The sequence below is a fragment of the Heptranchias perlo genome, chromosome 34 (assembly GCF_035084215.1).
Source record: "Heptranchias perlo isolate sHepPer1 chromosome 34, sHepPer1.hap1, whole genome shotgun sequence".
In the NCBI taxonomy this organism is placed as follows: Eukaryota; Metazoa; Chordata; class Chondrichthyes; order Hexanchiformes; family Hexanchidae; genus Heptranchias; species Heptranchias perlo.
In genome coordinates, this window is record NC_090358.1 from 13,509,240 (window position 1) to 13,530,194 (window position 20,955).

The window sequence follows — 20,955 nt, forward strand, 5'->3', positions numbered from 1 at the left end:
GTGAAGATATGAGTGCTAGTCTGAAGACCCTACGTCCCTGTCACAAGGTCCAAGCATCTGTTTTGCACTCGTACTACTAGGTTTTCTGTCAGAAGAAGAAAACCAAATGAATCGTTCCTTCCAATATCTGGTATCTCAGTGAGGACACCAAGTAAGGTGACCAGATCTGGCGTACTGAAAAAATACAGAATGACAGCCAGACATTTCCCCTGTGATAAACTAAATGTAGCATGGTCATGATTCGAAATACAGTCAGGGATATTTCTGATTTTGGTATGGGTGCAGAAAGTTAGCTTTCCCATCCAACATACAGGGGGATGGAGAGCTGCAAGATAGCACACAAGACTACCTCTAAAACTGTAGGTAAATTGGACCTTAATGTAGGTAGTTCAGAGGAAAAGTTCAAAGGAATGTACAATACACCATTTTCAATGTATCAGTGACTGGAAATGTTTCATTATCAGAACTGCCTGGTCTATTTTATATTAATTCATGGTCCATTTCCCTCTCAATCCTGAAGGCTCATTGGATCCTGAACAATAATCCTTGATTAAAATCCATATTTTCTGTTCACTCTCTTCATTTTTTGGAAATGGGAGCAGTTTTGCAACAAACGTTGATCCGTTCTATACAGGGAAAAGGCAACTGCAATCCGTATTTGGATGTTTGCCTTGGTGCCGCAGTTCAGAAAACTGCACTGAATGTTGAATGCAAAGAAACAGCAACAAATGCTTTCTATATTGGCAAGTGTCACATTGAAGACCTTGTACCTAGACCAGGTCTACAGGAAGGAAAGTAACACCATTTCCAAAAGGAGTATTGCTTTCAAAAGAACAGTTGTTTTCAGTAATGGGGGGAGAAGGAGACAAGTAGGTTGCTGATGGCGCAGGGTCTCGGAAAGTTCCGCCCCAGGTTTCCAATTTAGTTACACGTAGAGCACAAGGAAATTCCTTACGTCCTGAAGACCTCAATCCAGCAGAGAAAATTCTACTCTTTGAATTCTACTCTCAGAAACCTGCAAGAACAGCTCACGCAACCTGTGCCATCTTACCTTGAGGGATTCATACTCCAGTTCTGTTCCTCTGGCTTTAACTTGTTGATCCTCTGCCTCCTAGTTAGAAGCACAAACAAGACCCATTGGTTGACTTGAGTAAAATGGAATTAATTTACCACAAACTTGCAAATAATTCTTTCACTTCTAACCATTAAGGAGACACAATCTATATTTTCACTTAGAATGTCCCCAGTCACCCCCACACCGGCCCAAGATTTGGCACGTGAACATAGGAAAGCACGGGACCAGAAAAGCCTCGAATCCATCTGGCCAGTCCCAGAAACTAATTGCTCCCTCCCTCAAATCTCTATCTAATTCTGCCTATAGGGGTGATATTAATCCTACCCTGTGGGCACTTAAAATTGGCCAGGTGATTTACCTGCCCATGTCCTGCCTGGATCCTGCCCTCTTCTGTTTTAACCTGCTCTTTTGAGCGGGCGGCATTAGTACCTACCTTGAGACGGCAGGGTCCTTCTTTGAATATGCAGATCGGAGCCCGATGACATCAGCGGGCCACAACTGCAATTTTAACTCTGGCCTGGACGGAAGAAACCTTTGCAGAGCTCCTGCCAGGTGAAGACGGCAGGAAAAGGATCTGGGACCAGAAGAGGCGATTTAAGGCAAGTTGTTTTTTTTTTAATTTTCTTTGGGACCAGCAGGAGCAAGATTGCTCCTCAAGGCCCCATAAGGAAAGTTTAGGCTTCTCCTGCCCTGAGCTCTCCCCCTCCCCCGACCACAAGGCCCTCCCGATTCCCCTCTCCACGACTTACCTTCTTGCTGGCGAGCCTTCCTTTAATGCTCCTGCCGCCCAAATGTTCGCTCACGCCCACTAGCCAGATGCCACTTCATGCCCATTTCAGGCAGGCAGCTGAATGGCAGCCATGCAGATGAGGCCCCGGAGTTAAAATTACTCGTCTGACTTAACAGTCTGACATAATGCACAAGTAGTAGCTTAAAATTCAGATGTGTTTATACTCACACCTGTATTCTAGTGTTCCCTTTATAATACAGTGCATCTCATTGTAACTGAAATCAGTTACAATAACCTTAATACTGCATCAAGAATTGACTGCAATAAAGGTTAATCAAGTATTAACACCTGGAACAAGAAAAATCCCATCCAAGACGACTTTTCCTGGGAAAGAATATTGTACAATCCAGATATTTAAAACTCCAACAAACACTTGGTAGATCAGAGATTGACTTCAGTCACCTTTCTTTGAGAGAGGTCATTATAAGCATAATATTTCCTATATTACAACAGTGACTACACTTCAAAAAGTACTTCATTGGCTGTAAATACTTTGGGATGTCCAGAGGGTTGTGAAAGGTGCTATATAAATGCAAGTCTTTCTTTTTCTTTCATAAATGGGACTGCAAGGCTGGGAACCTAGTCTCCAGTCCATGCTCTTGAGCCACGTAGGGTTCTTGACAAAGGGATATAGACAGATTAAGTGAGTGGGCAAAACTGTGGCAGATGGAGTTCAATGAGGGGAAGTGTGAGATTTTCCACTTGGGATCTAAGAAAGAGAAATTGGAATATTTTCTTAATGGCAAGAGACTAGAAACTGCGGAGGAGCGAAGTGTTTTGGGTGTCCGGGTACACAGATCAATGAAAGTTAATGCACTTGGTGCAATAAGTATTCAAAAAGGCTAACGGTTTGTTGGCCTTTATCTCAAGGGGGCAGGAATAAAAAGGGGAGGAAGTGATGTTTCAGTTGTACAAAGCCTTGATCAGACCCCATCTGGAGCACTGCATTAAGTTTTAGGCACCGCACCCCAGGAAGGATATAGCAGCCTTGAAGAGAGTGTAGTGCAGATTCACCAGAATAATACTAGGGCTTAAAGAGTTAAATTATGAGCACAGGTTGAATAAACTTGGTTTTTATTCCCTTGAGTTTAGAAGGTTGAGGGGTGATCTAATCGAGGTCTTTAAAATGATCACAGATTCCATAGGATAGATAAAGAGAAGTTACTTCCTCTGGTGACCGAATCCAGAACAAGGGGTCACAATCTTAAAATTAGTGCTAGGCCATTCAGGATTGAAATCAGGAAGCACTTTATCACACAAAGGGTAGTGGAAATATGGAAACATTTTCTCCCCCGAAAAGCTGTGGCTGCTGGGACAATTAAAGTTTTCAACACTGAGATTGACAGATTTTTATTATGTAAGGGTATCAAGAGATATGGATCAAAGTCAGGTAAATGGAGTTGAGGAACAGATCAGTCATGATCTGATTGAATGGTGGAAAGCATTCAAGGGGCAGAATGGCCAATTCTTGCTCCTATGACAGGAGAGATTCGATAAAGGGCTAAGAGGAGAAAATCAAATTGTCTTTCTAATGAAAAAACACTGTTTACTCCCGTAAAAGAAAATCCCAAAATGACTGAGGAGAGCACGCCAACCCAGCAGAGGACATGAACCATCTTTAAGGGTGTAGTAAGAGACGTCACTCACCCTCTAAGGGTATAGTAAACTGTCTACATGCAACTCTACAGTACCCCAACAATAAGCAGGTATGTGGAATGCACTAAAGGGAGACAAAAAGAACAGCACTTAGGACAATGCTTCATCGTTCAAACAGACTACCAGAGCAAAACTTCACTTAAACTGAAGTTCAGCTTGGCTCTGGGCATTACCTTTGCTTTGCCTCTTAGTGCCTGCTCCTCCTTCCCATCCAGTTCTTCCTGCAAGGCCTGTTTCTCCTGCTCCAGCTCAGTCACACGCTTCTGCAGTTTCAGGAACAGGGACATATCCAGAGCACCTTTCTGTTCAGCAAATTCCTATTACGTACAAAACAATTATTCATACATTTTATTTTTAAAAAAATAACTGGATAAATTATCCACCTGTACCTCTCTGAGCACTGGGACAACACTGATTAAAGGATATACTGAGTTTCCTCTGGGTTACTGACAGTGAATGAACAGCAATACAGAGGGCTCTTGGTACTTCATGTCTTCAAACTCACTTTCAGCTTCAAATGAGATCAGTTAGAGAGAATCAACATTAATTCTGTATGTAGATTATCTGGATCCACTATACGGACCAAATGCTGGAATATGGGATTAGAGTAGACAGGGCTGATGGCCGGCGCGGACACGATGGGCCGAAGGGCCTCTATCCGTGCTGTATAACTCTATGACTCTATGACTCTCCATGACAATCCCTCATCTAGAACTATACAAATTAATACAACTGTACGAGTGTTTTAAGCTAAAGAGAACACCAGTGTCTCTACTGGTTAATTAGCACTTCTAAATTTGTGTGACTTTGTAAGAAATAGTTTGTTGTTGAGATTGACCTTCAGATGATGCAACTCATTCGGCCCCTCCCAATTCAGTCATCTAGAAAGACCCTAGGATTACCTTTATAGTAGTATCCAACTGTTTCTTTAATGATTGCAAGGTTTTTGCCTCCACTACTTTTCCAAGAAGGGCATTCCACATGTTGATCACTGTGAAGAACTCCCGACCATCAGTCCTAACTTCGCCTTTCACCAGGTTCACCCTGCACCCCCTTGTTCTCTCTCAGGACAAACAGTCGATGAATAATGGTACCAACCTCCGTTCTTCTCGTCACATCCTCGGATTCTCCAGGCTCTGAGGAAAGCACAGAATTGTAGGTGTATTCTGACTCGTTGCTGCTGTGTGTAGAGTCTGTCCTTCTGTGACCAGGCTTTGTAACACTCTGTAAATGGATTGTGTACAATTTCCAATGAGTTACTTAAATCTAACCACAACCAAATCTAATAAAAAGTTATCCTTTAGTATAGAGTTCGGATACAAAGCATGTGGACTAATGTCAGAGTTATTTATCATAAAATATTACTTCAATATTTGTACAAATCACATGTGAGTCCTGTTTTCTCAGGTTTTAGAATGAATGCAGTGATAATGTGTGGAATGTAATTCAATGGATTTCAATATTTTTTTTAAAAAACAAGTGATATTACCCTTTACTGCCAGACACTAATTACATCCCCTCCCTGCATGTTTATAGTCAGGATTAAAACTGCACCATTAGAGTTAGTTATTCATGAACACGCTGTGCTGACAAAGGAAAAACAAATTAATGTTCCACAATGTGGATTTTTTAATCCCATTGTAGACCGAATTTGCCAGAAATAAAGTTTGTGCAAAGTCCTTCAAACATGGGTCTTACAATTATTGGGGGGGGGGGGGGGGGAGGAGGGAATAATGGGCTGTGACCCTCCCCCACCCAAATCCTTGGTCAAATCCAAGGATTACCACTGACATTGCTCCCCTGAACTCTTTTTTTTTTAGATAGTTCCGCTTCTGCCTTCAAGGACACAAATCCTAGCTCCCTTGGTGGCTCAGGTTTTTAAAACGGCAGACTAAGCAATGCAGGCAAGGGAGCTCCCAGGTTTGATGCCCAGTCTGTGGTCAGGTATCTAATCTCAGCCGGGGCACTACAGTGTGGCTTCAGCACCCTTGGGTTAGGGACAGCGAGAAAAAAAAACAGCTAGTGTTCCCGATCACACCTAGCGACAACTTCTGGAAAGTGCGTATGCGCGGACATCAGGTGAGCACAGGATCAGGATCAACTGTGATGCCCCCACTGTGGTTGCAAAGCCTAACAACACTCATTGACCAGGTTCACACTTGAGGAATTCGGCAATGTACCAGAGAGTAAATGGTGCCTGTAAAACTGCACACCAGCGAGATTCAGAGATTTCTCAGGGAGGCAGAGTGGAAAAAAAAAAGACAAAGACCTTTTGGATAAATAGTGCCTGAAGATCGAGAACTTACATTTCTGTAGTGCTCCTAATCTAGAGAACGTCTCAGAGCACTTTACAGAAAGGTGAAGATCACAAAGGGGAGATGGGGAGCAGGAAACAGTTTAGGGGAGGGGCAAAAGCACAGTTAAAAAAACAGGGTTGAAAGCAGCGAGTTGGCAAGGCAGAGAACTAGGCCATAGTGCTTGAAAAAATGGCCAATGGTGGAGGGGAAGGCGAGAAGTAAATTGGGTTCAGAGGAGTGGAGAGTATATGTTGGATACATGGCTAAAGGAGATTGCAGAGGTAGAATGGGGGGAGGCTACAGAGGGATTTGGATAAAATGACGATCTGTTGGGAAAACAGGAAACCAATGGAGTTTGGGATACAGCACTTTGTGCAGTATAGGAGGCTGGCTGTAGTTTATGGAGTGTGAAGGCAGGGAAGTCAAAGAAGAGTGCATTTCAGCAGTGAAGCCTTGGACAGACTATTCATTATTAGCATTTTTATATTTTGAATGGAAATACATTCAAGACACTTACGACCAAAGACATTTCCTCCTTCATGTTGTCATAGCGCTCCTCCAGTCGGCAGAACTCATTAAGCAGTGACTGGTACCTGGACCTTTCATCATTAAGGTCAATCTGAAGCTGTTTGGTCTCTTCTTCCATCCTCTTCTCCATAGATTCTGCAATGAAATACAAGAGCTTTATAATAAGGAGTTGAAAACGTTTTCTGCACTGATATTGTATTGGTAAACTCAGATTACAATAGTTTACTGTTTTGCCAGCTCATGTTTGGTGATAGGACGCATGTTAAACTTTTGCTAGAAACATAATAATATAGAAATATTCATGAGAGCTGCTGAGTGGGACAGTACTTCGATGCAGGGTGCTGAAGCTCTCAAATCTCATGCCACAGATAGCACATAATGGACTCCACATTTTGGCTGTGCTTTCACAAAATGTCACTGCCCCATGAGAGGGCAAATTGCAGACAAAGCCAGTCCGATCTGACCTTTGCACCTCTCCATTCAACCAACTCAAGAACACAATTGGCAAATGCCTGGGAGCAAGTCGCCTCTCAGCTACACTAGAGTCTGCAATAAATGAATCCTAATGATTTTGAATGACAATACATTAAGGGATTTTACTACCAAGATTATGTAGCAGGTACTAGAAAATTATTTTTTTTAATTGTACAGGTTCAGGATAAGAAATCTACACACTTGTTTTATGTGGTTAGACAGTGAATCGGGTCTTTAAATGAGAGAGGTGAGATTAATTACCTTCAACATCAAGGCAGTATTTGAATGAGTATGACACCAAGGCAAGTCCCCCACCATCGACATCCTGGGGTCGCCATTGACCAGAAACACAAATGGACCAGCCACATAAATACCATGTCTACAAGAGCAGGACAGAGGCTGGGTATTTTTTGGCAACTAGCTCACCTCCTGACTCCCTAAAGCCTCTCCACCACTTACAAGGCACAAATCAAGAGTGTGATAGAATACTCTACACCTGCCTGGATGGATGTAGCTACAACAACACTCAAGATGCTCGACACAATCCAGGACAAAGCAGTTCAGTTGATCAGCACCCCATTCACTGACTTAGATATCCACTCCCTCCACCACTGGCGCACCGTGGCTGCAACGTGTACTATCTACATTGCAGCACGTCGCCAAGGCTTCTTCGGCAGTACCTCCCAAACCCGCGACTTCCACCACCTAGAAGGACAAGGGCAGAAGGCGCATGGGAACACCATCACCTCCACGTTCTCCTCCAAGTCACACATCATCCTGACTTGGGCATATATCGCTGTTTCTTCATTGTCGTTGGGTCAAGATCCTGGAACTCAACATCGTGGGAGTATGTTCATCAGATGGACTGTAGTGGTTCAAGAAGGCAGCCCACTACCCCCTTCTCAAGGGGAACTAGGGGAAAAAAATGCCAGCCGTGCCAGTGACACCCATATATCAAAGAATGTTTTTTTTTTAAATAGGCAGAACAACAATGAAATCAGAAAAAAAACTGTTTTACAGATCAACCCTCTATCCACTAAAGGATAAAAATATTCCTCATTTTATAACTTTTAACTGCAGAGAGAAGTCCATCAAATAATAGTTTAAGATCATTAATGCACATTCTGCCTTTGCCCTTGTCCTTCGAGGCATAGAATATAAGAGCAGGGAGTTTATGCTAGAACTGTATAAAGCACTAGTTAGGCCACAGCTAGACTACTGAGTACAGTTCTGGTCACCACATTAGAGGAAAGATGTGATTGCACTCGAGAGGGTACAGAGGAGATTTACGAGGATGTGGCCAAGGCTGGAGATTTTTAGCTATTAGGAAATGTTGGATAGGCTGAGGTTGTTTTCTTCGGAACAGAGGAGGCTGAGGGGAGATTTAACTGAGGTGTATAAAATTATGAGGGGCCTAGATAGAGTGGATAGGAAGGATCTATTTCCCTTAGCAAAGGGGTCAATAACCAGGGGGGTATAGATTTAAAGTGATTGGTAGAAGGATTAGAGGGGAGTTGAGGAGAAATTTTTTCATCCAGAGGGAGGTGGGGGTCTGGAACTCACTGCCTGAAAGGATGGTAGAGGCAAAAACCCTCATCGCATTTAAAAAATACTTGGATATGCACTTGAAGTGCCGTAACCTACAAGGATACGGACCAAGAGCTGGAAAGTGGGATTAGGCTGGATAGCTCTTTTTCGGCTGGCACAGACACGATGGGCCAAATGGCCTCCTTCCGTGCTGAAAATTTCTATGATTCTATGCCTTCAGATTTGACATCAGAAGGCAACCACGAGCAGACTGAGATTGCATTGTGGGTTGATAAGAGATAAGGTCATTCAATTAAAAATGTTACTGCACTCGCTCATACAACACAGCTTAAAAGACACCATTTTAAATCTTTACAAACAAAAACACTACAATAATTTGTAAAGGACTATATTCCCAAATTATTAGTTTAGGAATTTCTTGTAATGCTCCTCTGTGGTACAATTGAACGTTTAGAGATCATGCAGCAACTTCAGTCAGACTGCACCCTTTAAAGTTCCACTGCAATGGCTTTCAATCACCATGCTGAATTTCACCCAATGCAAGAGATGGAAGCTTCACCTGTCATCTCTTTGGCCTGCTCCTGGATTCGTCGGTTCAGATCTTCTTTCTCATTCTTCAGCAAAGCATTCTGCTCTTTAAGCTGGGACACCATCTGTAAGGAAGGAAAGAAAAGGCAATTTTAATTGTTTTGCCTTATTTCACTGCTAATATGCTGTACCATATGACAGCCTTCATATTCCCCATTCAATTTTGTAATCCTAAAATTCCCCATTCTACTGGACTGCCACGTACTGTATTTTAATCTCACTCCAGGAAAAGTGGAGACCTATTCAGCAGCTGCATCAGAAACTAATATAATCTTCTCTGTAGAAAGTAGGTCATGCAGTGCATCTAGGAAGTGCTTGTGTTCATATAATGAAGAAAAAAGATTACCTTCTAACACTTAGTATTAATTTGACTTTCTTTAAAGTTGTTTATATTAGAATCATAGAATCATAGAAGTTTACAACATGGAAACAGGCCCTTCGGCCCAACATGTCCATGTCGCCCAGTTTATACCACTAAGCTAGTCCCAATTGCCTGCACTTGGTCCATATCCCTCTATACCCATCTTACCCATGTAACTGTCCAAATGCTTTTTAAAAGACAAAATTGTACCCGCCTCTACTACTGCCTCTGGCAGCTCGTTCCAGACACTCACCACCCTTTGAGTGAAAAAATTGCCCCTCTGGACCCTTTTGTATCTCTCCCCTCTCACCTTAAATCTATGCCCCCTCGTTATAGACTCCCCTACCTTTGGGAAAAGATTTTGACTATCCACCTTATCTATGCCCCTCATTATTTTATAGACTTCTATAAGATCACCCCTAAACCTCCTACTCTCCAGGGAAAAAAGTCTCAGTCTATCCAACCTCTCCCTATAAGTCAAACCATCAAGTCCCGGTAGCATCCTAGTAAATCTTTTCTGCACTCTTTCTAGTTTAATAATATCCTTTCTATAATAGGGTGACAAGAACTGTACACAGTATTCCAAGTGTGGCCTTACTAATGTCTTGTACAACTTCAACAAGACATCCCAACTCCTGTATTCAATGTTCTGACCAATGAAACCAAGCATGCTGAATGCCTTCTTCACCACCCTATCCACCTGTGACTCCACTTTCAAGGAGCTATGAACCTGTACTCCTAGATCTCTTTGTTCTATAACTCTCCCCAACGAAAAGCTTCCCACACAACCTGCAGTACTGAAGATGTAGGAAACCCTCACCAGATCAGTGTCCTCTTTATATTTATCAGCCCTTTCTTCAAGACGTTTCTTCTTAGCCTGAGTTTCCTTGAGTTCCTTGCGGAGTATGGCGATCTCCTCCATCAGGCTAGTAATCTTGTTAGAAGATACTTTAGCATTTCCTTCGTTTACACGGAGCCTATCGACCTCAGACCGCAACTTCTCCGTCTCGTTGGTATAAGTGGTCTCCAAACTGCTCAACTTCTCCAGCAGAGATCTCATCTCTTTAGTCTAAATTGAAAGAAATGGAGGATTGTAGTCAGCAGCCCAGTGAATAGCCATGTGAATTAAAGTGCCATGATTCAATCAGCTGGAGAGTGGAAACTAAGTCCTGAATGGAGCCAACCTGTAAGGAATGGGCTCATTGACGCCAACACACTGAAACATGACAAAGGTTTAAAAAACAGACCACTATATGCATCTCTGTCAGAGAAAAGATGGGTGACCATATAAACATATATAGAATATACATTATACACACGTGTATTATGTACAAACAATTTACCATAGTCATCTGTTCACTAGTGTATAAAGATTACTCTTCTACTTATCCCCAAACATACATTAATAATCTAACGTGACTAAAGAATTGACAATATGCGCCCTGCTAAAATACTTATTGTACTTTTTTTCTCCACTCTCCAATTTTTTTCCCTCCTCTTCTGAAAGTATTGACTCCATCACTAGGATATGCTCCCACCAGCTGCAGTCACCCTCCAGAACCTTTGCTCTAGTGGCCATTATTTATAAGTGAGCCTTGACAGTGAGCGTCAGTAGGCTGTCTAAGTGTGAAGGACATCACAGCCAAGGCTGATTCTGTTGGTACCCAGAATCTAAACAAGTGCACTTCCAGCAAGGGTCAGTGTTAGCAATCAGGGAGCACGAACCCTCCAGCAGCCAATTTTGGAATCCCAGCTGAATCGGACATTAGCTAACTCAGCACAAGGTGGGACATGTATAAAGCACACGTGTGCAGAACTGTGCCCCGGTGGGTGGCGTGCAAGTGCCAGCATGCAGTATAAGTAGAGCCTTGCTCGCTGCACTTCATAATCTACAGCTACAGACTGGCAGTGCAGTATACTGTATGGATTTTACTTTGAAGAAAAGAATGGCCCCCGTACAGCTGATGAAATGGATCCATTTGTCTATCGCAGAAAACCTTCAAAGTACTGGATGAATACTGGGGTTACCTGGTTGTTGACTTTGAACTGCAGCTGCACAATCTTGTTCTCCATGCCTATGTTGAGGGTCTTGTAGTGCTCTACAGATCTTGCTTCAATCTTCAGCTTCTTAAGCTCACGCTTTGCCATCATGCGGCGGTAGCAACACTGCAAGTAGATGATGGCGCTGTGGGTCTTCTTGTACTTGCCCCTCGCCATCCAGCCACGCACGTGCTTCTGAAGAATAATAGCTTTTTGTTCCTGGAGGATCTGTTTTAAAAAGAAAAATGTTTTAAAGATATACACAGTTATAACAGAAGCCTTATGATGTCTGCATATAAGAAATGGTGCTGGTAATGGATCTTTTAATCTGGTCTTTGAAAGAACAAATAAACTTTAACTCATATAATGCCTGATCACCTCCACAGAATGTTCTTTATATCCACTGAATTACTTTTGAAATGCAGTTGTTATGTCGGCAAATGTAGCAGCCAATTTGTGCACAGCAAGACCCCACAACTAGCAAATTAGATGATTGACCAGTTAATCTCTTTTTGGTCTTGTTGATTTGGAGAGGACTACTGGCCAGGATACTGGGAAAATTCCCTGTTTTTTTTTTTTAAAAACAATCCCATGGGATTTTTACATCCATAAAGGGCCTTGGTTTAATGTATCATTCAAAGGATCGAACCTTTAACAGTGCAGCTCACCCATAGCACTGCACTGAGGCATCAGGCGGGTGCTCAGATGCTGGATTGGGGATTGAACCCACAAACTCTAACTCAGGGGCAAGTGCACTACCAAGTGAGCCAAGCTGATAACTTAATTGTGTTGTTAATTCAAAGTATTTAACACACAGTTTTAGAAAGAATCCACAATTATGGTATTTGCAACAACTTTGATGCCCGTTTATCCATGTCGAATTACTGATGATTTGAAGTGATTGAAAGATAATTGGATCCTACACTCTTAACTGGAATGTATATTCAGTTCATAACATTCATTTAAGATTATTCCATTATTACTGTGTGTGTATGGAAGAATCCACACGGAATTAAGAATTGCTTTTTGTTGGAGATTTCCTCTTGCTGAACTAGAGTTACTGGCCAAGCATTGGCTACGAGAAAGCTCCAGCTTACCTGATGTCACCCAGCACAAATTCCCCAGGGGTTTTTTTAGTACACTGAGCAATCACAAGGATTAATTCTTTTGACACATCTGCCCTCAATATGATTGCTTTTTGCTATACTCTGCTACTGTGCCATCCAATGTACAAAAAATCAGTAAGATCAGACAATGGCCTTTAGCATCAGCGTTCAAATTCAGTCCAAATTGCTGGGATAATAGTGTCTTCTTGCTGCTGTCTGTAAAGATGCTCTGCGACATTAGTTTGGGCATTATAGATACTAGTGGATATCAGAGCTAACTGGCAATCTTACTCATAAGGCCACACAAAATGGATCGCACAGCATGGCTGATGTGAGAAATGAAAAACTGGAACACTGTAGTATGGGGGCTGTTCTTGAGGTTCAGGCTGAGGCATATTGTTGAGGCGGATTTGCCCTGCATCTAACCATGTTCTACTGGGATGCTTGGCGTTGGGAGTCCAAAATGGGAAAATAACATGCTTTATCTTGATAATTCTTGCATTCATAACAATGAACACAAAAATAGTGTGCCTCCCATATAAAAGTAATGTAACATCACCTCATTATTTAACTGTGACATTGAGTAGTAATAATGTCCCATAATTATGGAAACATCAACATGAAACAAAACATATGCCCAAGCTCTGTTGCTTGGCATTTTCGTTTATCTTGCTGGATATTGCTCTGAACCATTGAAGCGTTTGGAAAGAAAGCAATGATGTGAGCTATTAAAGTAATTGCTTACCGCCTTGTATTGTCGCCTTCCCCGGAAGCCTCGCACAAAAGACTGGATAACAACGGTTGCTGTCCGGATACGCAGGAACTTTTGCCGAGCAGTGTACATACGCTGGTATTTTTGGATGAGGATTGCTGCTCTGGTCCTGCGGAGGAACTGCGCGTAGCTGGAACACAACAAAAAGCCTTTGAGGAACAAAACATACTCTAGACATCACCCTAACAAAACAGACTTATGTTATATGTTTTTGGTGGCAGTGGTTAAGGGATAAATGTTAACCAAGACACCAGGAGAACTCCCCTGCTCTTCTTTGAAAAGTGCCATGAAATCTTTTAACGTCCACCTGAGGGGGCAGACAGGGCCTCGGTTTAATGTCTCATCAGTGCAGAACTCCCTCAATCTAGATTATGTTGTCAAATCTCTGGAGCGGCGTTTGAACCCACAACCTTGTGCCTCAGACTGAGCCAAGGCTGACATCAACTCTAAATGATACAATCAACTTCATTGGTATTACAGTATTATGGATATAATGTAATCATTCAATGCTACCAGGAACAGCCGGTCGTTTTTTTACACATGTGAACTATTATTGAGCAGGTGAAAAGGAGGAATATTTCTAGAATTAGTCTTTCTCCTTCATTTTAGTGGCCTTTTGGAAAAATGGAGTGTGACGAGATTGGCAATGGTTTGTGCCGCACAGACATTCAAAACATTGAAGCAAATTTTCACAAGTTGAGAACTAAGGTGTTAATAAATCTTGTATAAACGTAGAACACCAGATCATTAGCACTTAAGAACAGGCCTGTTCTACACTGCTAATGATTAAACTACCTACAAACTCTCTGTATGAATCAATGAATGAAAATCCTGAGACTTTAAAAAAGAATGAATGATACAATATAATTCATATCTTAGCAATATACATTTTATACTTTTTGACCCCATTCTTAAGTTATTCACTGCTCTTTCCTTTAGGTCCCTTCTCCAAACAAGGAGGCTTGTAAGTGACCCTGTTCCTAGGCTCTGCCATTATATGGTGCACAAAGGTAACATGGATTGACTCACACTCCAGCTTCTCCCCTTTTCTCAGTGGCAGCTCAGATGAGAACATAGTTCCCATGTGTGAGGCCTCACAAACTCCTGCCAGACCTCTCCAAGGTGCGGTGTACTAGTAAACCAATGTGGGCTCACGTTAAGGGATAATTTGTTGATTTGAAAAGCATCATACCATCTGGCTTGATAGCCCCGCACATATCTCTGAATGGTGGTTGCAGCCTTTCGCATGCGCAGGTACTTCTTCCGCTGGAGCCAGCAACGGATAGTCTTCTGGATCCTGATGCAGGCGGCTCTGAGCTTGTCTGCCCGCAACTTCTCCAAGTAGGCCACTTGCCCAGCACGAAAGAAAATCTTAGTTTTACCAAACTGGTACTTGTCCTGGTCCTAAACAACAAGCACAAAATTGGAATAGTTCAATAGAGATGGGAATGTATTCACCCAAAAGAGTAAACTGTACCCGGGAACAAATTAATCTGGCACTGGGTGTGACAATCTCGTATCTGGCCAACTGGAAATTCAGATATAAATGACCTAAATTAGTCAGCATCAAAATTCCAATTTTATGACTGGATGCGAGTTGACAGATTGAACTTCTGCAGGATATCCTGCTCTCAAAAATATGAATTTGCTTTTATACTTTTAAATGCGTTGTTAGAAAGCTACTGTTTTTCACAAAAAAACTTCAAGCTGAAGGTCCTTGAGTTCGTTGCGAAGATGCAGGAATCCAGGATCCACATAAGTGAGCTTTGCAGTACAAAGTCCAATTGGAAGCAGCAGGAAGTTTGAAGGGTTAAATCTGTGTCCCTGTTACAACAGTTAAACAGCAGCACAAACCCACCTACAATTTGGGACTGCCTGATGCAGAGGTGCAATTTAGTTGAATCAACAGTAGTCAATCAGTAAATTCAATTCAGACTTTTCAACAATGAATTCAGCTGCAGGATCATGAACCTGTAGGAAGGGAGAGTTAAGCCTTGAGTAGACTGGATAAGCTGAAGTTTACAGATTGTAGGCTGGCTAGGACAGCATTGCAATTCGTGTCTGGAGGTGATAAATGCAGGGATAAGGCTTTCAGCAGCTGTTGGGCTGATGTAGGGGCAGAAGCAGGAGACCTTATGGAGGTGGAAGTAGGCGTTTTTTTGTGATTGAGAGGATTTGGGGTCGGAAGCTCAGCTCAGGGTCAAATTAGACGCTGAGATTGCGAACAGTCTGTTTCAGCCTGCGACAATGCCGGAAGGCACAAGAGGGCCTAAGAGGGATGGTGGAGAGGTAGAGCTGGGTGTCATCAGCATATATGTGGAAGCTGACCCCACGGTTTTGCTACGGGGCAGCCGTAGCTGAGGAGGAGAAGGAGGGAGCCAAGGATAGATCCAAAGGGGATTCTAGAGGTAACAGTGTGGGGATGAGAAGAGTAGTTATTGCTTGAGTTGTTCTGGCTATGATCAGATAGATAAAAGTGGAACAAAGTGAAGGCAGTCTCAGAATCCTCTCCATCACAAACACTGCCTACTTCTATCACTGTAATATCACCCAGCTCTGCCCCACCTCAGTCCATCTATAGCAGAAACCCTCATCCGTGCCTTTTTTACTTGCAGACTCGACTATTCCAAAATCCCAAGGCCTTCCATCCGCCACCCTCTGTAAACTTCAGCGCATCCAAAACTTTGCTGCTCGTATCATATCCCTCACCAAGTCCTGCTCACCCATCACCCCTGTCCTCGCTAACCTACATTGGCTCCTGGTCCCCAACACCTCAAACTTAAAATTCTCAATTGTGTTTAAATCCCTTCATGACCTTCCCCCTCCCCATCTCTGTAACCTCCTTCTGCCTACATGCCTCAGACTCTTCATTCTTTTGATTCCAGTCTCTTGCACACCACCCACAACTCCCCCGCCCCGACCATATCTTCAGCCACCGTGGCTCCAAGCGTGGAATTCCCTTCCTAAACCACCCTCTGCTTCTTGAAAGCCCCTCTTTGACGAACGTTTGTTCACCCCTCCTAATATCTCCTTCTTTGGTACCGTGCTGTTTTTTTTCTGATTATGCCTCTGTGAAGCACCTTGGGATGCTTTTCTACATTAAAGGTATGATATCAATGCAAGTTGTGTCGACGTCATCATTGTCTATGGTCACACAAGAAGAATAGCCACTTGGACAAGGTTACAGAGGGCTACTGGCTTCAGCATCAGTTAGCACATTCGGGGAAAATTGAGGGCCAGGAATAGTTACTTTTCCTGTGGAAACTGAAAACTGGGAACAGTAAGGAAGCAGATGGGACAGCTAGGCTAGATGGACCAATGGTCTTTTGCCCTAAACATTATACACCAATGAAAACATTACGCCTGCATTGAGTTTCTTAGGAAAAGAGCAATGGATAAGTCTGCATAATTCGAATGATCACCTTTATTAACTTTTTCAGGACATTTCTGCACATCAGCTTTTTGTCACTGAGGACATCTTTTTGCTTCATCAGGACACGATAGCGGTTGAAGAATTCTTGATATGTCCACCTGAAAATCCCAAAATTCAATGAATCAAAACAGATTTTCTAACTTCAAGTTCGCAGTAAAAATGCACAACGTGCAAAACATGAACGTAGACATGAACCAAAAAATGATCCAAAACAAAGCAATGGGGTTTCTCGATTTCTTCTGGATGGTTTGCACTACCTTGATGGGAAGCCTGCAGCGCTTATCCTGATGGTTTCTAGCACACCACAAGCTCGAAGCTGTTGCACTGCTCGCTTTGGATCAAACCTATGGAGACACAATTCGGTCAAGTTAATGTTCTAGACAGAGATACAAAATTATCAGATGAACTGGCTAAGCCAGACTTTAAACTGAAGGAATTCAAATTTCAGAAACAGACAACAGGCACATGGGAACAACACCACCTGCACGTTCCTCTCCAAGTCACACACCATCCCGACTTGGAAATATATTGCCGTTCCTTCATCGTCGCTGGGTCAAAATCCTGGAACTCCCTTCCTAACAGCACTGTGGGAGAACCTTCACCACACGGACTGCAGCAGTTCAAGGCGGCGGCTCACCACCACCTTTTCAAGGGCAATTAGGGATGGGCAATAAATGCTGGCCTCGCCAGCGACGCCCACATCCCATAAACGAATTTTAAAAAAGACCTGGGGAGAATTTTAGCTCCAACTAGGAGGATCTTCCAGTCCTCTAGTCTTCCACTAGAAGGTTTCTGAACTGGCCCAAAGTTGGTAAAGAACAATACTTGGGCCCACGGTTCCATTCACTTTACAGTCACAGTCCATAGTGAGCTCATACTCATCTCCTTCTCTCCTACTTTGAGAGTCAATCGAGCAAGGATAAGAATGTTGAGATGGATAATGTTGTTGACAAGTAATGCAACAACAAGACATGAATCCAATTTGGAACCCCCATTACTGCAGTGAAAGAATATAATAAGCAAAAGAAAACACTTCAGACACAGACAGTAAACATAATCCGTTCTAAAGTGGTAGCATTGTTTACTCTGGAGCCAACACTGGTCCCTGCTTTGTTCCAGTCATGATCATGCTCATCACTACACAGACGATCAAGTGCGAACTGCAGACGTAGATGGAGTCCCACTGCTGGGGTGCTCAGCACAAACAAATGTAGTCAATTTAGGGCCAAATTTTACCAGCAGCACATTTCCAGAAGTTTAATCACCTTAATGTCAAATGTTGTCTATTTTTGTTTAGATTAAATTGCTGATGGATTGATGAAAGCTTTATTAAACTGGCTATCCTTATCCAGTTTACAGAAAGCCTGATCCAAAACGTTAACCACTTTCTCATTTGTCAACATCCACATGCTCAGGGTCACAGCGTTAATCATTTGGAGGTTTGGGCTTTTGTTTAACCTTTTAATAGAGAAACTGATCCATGTGCAGACTTCAGAAACAAAGTCTTCCCTTGATCTTCCTTTTAAATGGTGCTTTCATAGTGCTCAAAAACTATCCAGTGAAATTTATAAATCTGCAGATGCATAAAAAAGATAATCATTATCACATTCCAGTCTGATCTGAAATGAGTCACACGGCTTGAAGCTCTTGCTTCATCTCTGGAGGGGAAGGGGCATTGAGACATTAAACAGCAACAGCCCAAGGCACTGCAGCTCAAACCACGTCAGTGATGGATAGTCAGTCATTGCATTTTCTCTGTTGCCGCTGCAATAGAAACAATTCTAGTAACGGACAACCCTGAATAACGGCTGCACTGCCTCTTCCCACAGTGCAGCCCCTTCACACTTACGTTGAATAAGGAGGAACACATCAATGGACTATCCCAGCTCCTGATAATCCAAAGTATTTTTTGCACTAAAGAAAAATTAATTATCCAATAAATCGAATTAAGCAATGTAAATAACACAGCTAAGTGGAAATTTTGTGCTAAATATATTGAACTCTCAGACCATTTGAATTAAGGGCCTTTGAATTAAGGGAGGTGGACTATTCCATTCATGAGTAGCACTGTGCATTTTTGACATGCTACACAGATCCCATGAAGTCAGGAGGTCTAGCTGAATTCATCAATTAATTTTACAGCATGTTACAATAATTGGAAACTTAATAAATTTGACAGTTCCAATGACAGCTGCTCAAAATGCAAATTTGTTGTTAAATGGGACAAAATGGTTAACTGGACAGCTGTCAGGGAATAAAAATAGCCTCTTGTGCTTTCAAAACGCTGCAAATCAGAACAATGTGAATCAAACCATTACACCCCCCCCCCACCACTCCAACAACCTGATTTGAATTCCCTTTGGTTTTCTGCTCTCAAAATACAGCACATCTGTCAGATTTTTCAAGGGAACGTAGCACATGAAGCAGGAGATGGAACTCAGTTCAGAAACAGAGTTGAAATCTTCATGATGGCAAATTTCCTCTAATTATATAAAATATCTGATGAAGTATCAAGGTGAAAGATTATTTTTTAATTCCCGCTCATTATACTTTCATTTAACTACAGGAATTATCATTTCCTATTGATATATTCTAAATTTAAGAGCATACGCCAGCACAGAATGAGGAAAGGCCATTCAGCTCCACAACCTCACTCCATCCACAGGCTGTGTACAACCTGGCCTATCATGGACTCTACTGCGCCCAGTCAATTTGCTGAGGGAAAGTTCTGTATAAATACTCACTGATTCCCAAAGATTATCAAACACATTTCTAATGGATGAGGTTTCAGTGAAGAGAAATACTACTGCAAACAATCTTTATAAACGGTTACTATTTAAAGCTGTATTTCACACTCACACATACATTATTGTGGTTCCACCATCAAGCTTTAGTTTAAAATACTACAATTGAAGGGTTTTCAGCCACTAACGCCCGCCTCCTCCCCCATTTTCAGCGTGGGTGGGCTGAGGGACCTGCACATCCCCACCCATCTGGAAACGGATGCTGTTTCCCAGGTGCTTGTGGTACAGAGACAGATACAGCTGTCGTCATGACCATCACTCTATCCGACTGCTGGTCCGATGGAGGGGAGGAAATCAGCTGGGTTAGTGGATTGGTTCCCCAATGCTTAAGGTGCCAAAAAAAAAACTTTACCCTCAGCAAGAATGAGAGCAGATGGAAAATTATCACTTGGTCAATATAGTGGAATTTCCGAACACCATCGTGGAAGCAACGTCACTATTAGTTCAAGAGAAAGGCCCACAGCCACCTGATTAGAGAAACTAGGGCGAGGCCATAAATGCAGCTTTACCGGCATTGCTCATATCCCGAGAACAAGTAAAGAAAAATGTACTTAATAAAAACATATACAGGTCCTTTAAATGAAAATTTCAATCTGAAAAAAATCCATGTTTCATAAATAACTTTAGAGAAAGGACCACATAGTTTTAATAGCAAAAAAAAATACTGAATCCAAAATGGTCATAAAATAGTTTGGGGTATGCCTTAGGGCAGGTAACCTTCACTTTCCCCTGTGATTGTGGGCTAGAGACTTCAAAGATGTATCGTCTGTAAGCAACATACTAGCATCAAACTGGATTACACAGCAACCACAACATTCTGATCGAGACCCAGCAACACTTGTACAATTTTGTTCTTTGTTGTCTAAAAGAACAGGTAAATACATTCAATTCACACAACGTTTTACTTGAGCCCAACACGAATGCTGGTTTATTACAAGGCTTGCATAATTACAATGTTTAAAGCATTCTGCAGACTCAGAGTGACAAACAACTGCACAAACACAGTGCCTCAGGTTAATAAGGTGAGAATGGAAGCTCATTTAGTTTGGCTTACGTGAAAGCAAATTTGTCGTCATTGGGTTTAATGCATCGCACATAGTGAGGTGTTGTAGCATTAAGGGTCTCCATCAGCAGATGAAGGGAGTTACGGAACTGCAAGAAATTAATATGAAATCAATATTAATTAGCGAAATTGGTGAAACATCTTTAAATTTTTCTCTCTCCTTAAATATGGCAGGATTTTTGTTTTCTCAATTTTCTCCCCGTCTACAGGTTGGGGTTTCCATGGTTACCATGCGCCCTCCACTACCTTGACTAAGTGACTTCAAATGTGAGCTTCAAGAGTCACGGTCAGAAGTCTGCGTGACCAAAGAGACTCCGTTGTTTTTTTTTTTGAGAGAGAGAAGTTGGAAAAATTCACAGACATCACTCACTGGTTCTGTTCATCTGCCTCCCAGCTGCCAGTTCTCAAGCAGTACAGGCA

General features: G+C 42.3%; 1 protein-coding gene across 1 annotated transcript in view; it reads right to left on the reverse strand.

Annotated features, from left to right (window-relative positions):
• The window catches only part of myo5aa (myosin VAa), a 161,308-nt gene that overhangs the window by 38,721 nt on the left and 101,632 nt on the right, over nt 1-20,955 (reverse strand). Inside the window, exons 16-27 of the mRNA XM_067971455.1 lie at nt 20,527-20,624; nt 16,926-17,012; nt 16,658-16,766; nt 14,428-14,639; nt 13,209-13,365; nt 11,346-11,585; nt 10,138-10,386; nt 8,928-9,021; nt 6,336-6,481; nt 4,620-4,745; nt 3,695-3,838; nt 1,052-1,111 (exon numbers count right to left, since the gene is read on the reverse strand). Of these exons, the coding sequence (XP_067827556.1) occupies nt 1,052-1,111; nt 3,695-3,838; nt 4,620-4,745; nt 6,336-6,481; nt 8,928-9,021; nt 10,138-10,386; nt 11,346-11,585; nt 13,209-13,365; nt 14,428-14,639; nt 16,658-16,766; nt 16,926-17,012; nt 20,527-20,624 (1,722 nt within the window). The remainder of the gene's footprint in view (nt 1-1,051; nt 1,112-3,694; nt 3,839-4,619; nt 4,746-6,335; nt 6,482-8,927; nt 9,022-10,137; nt 10,387-11,345; nt 11,586-13,208; nt 13,366-14,427; nt 14,640-16,657; nt 16,767-16,925; nt 17,013-20,526; nt 20,625-20,955) is intronic.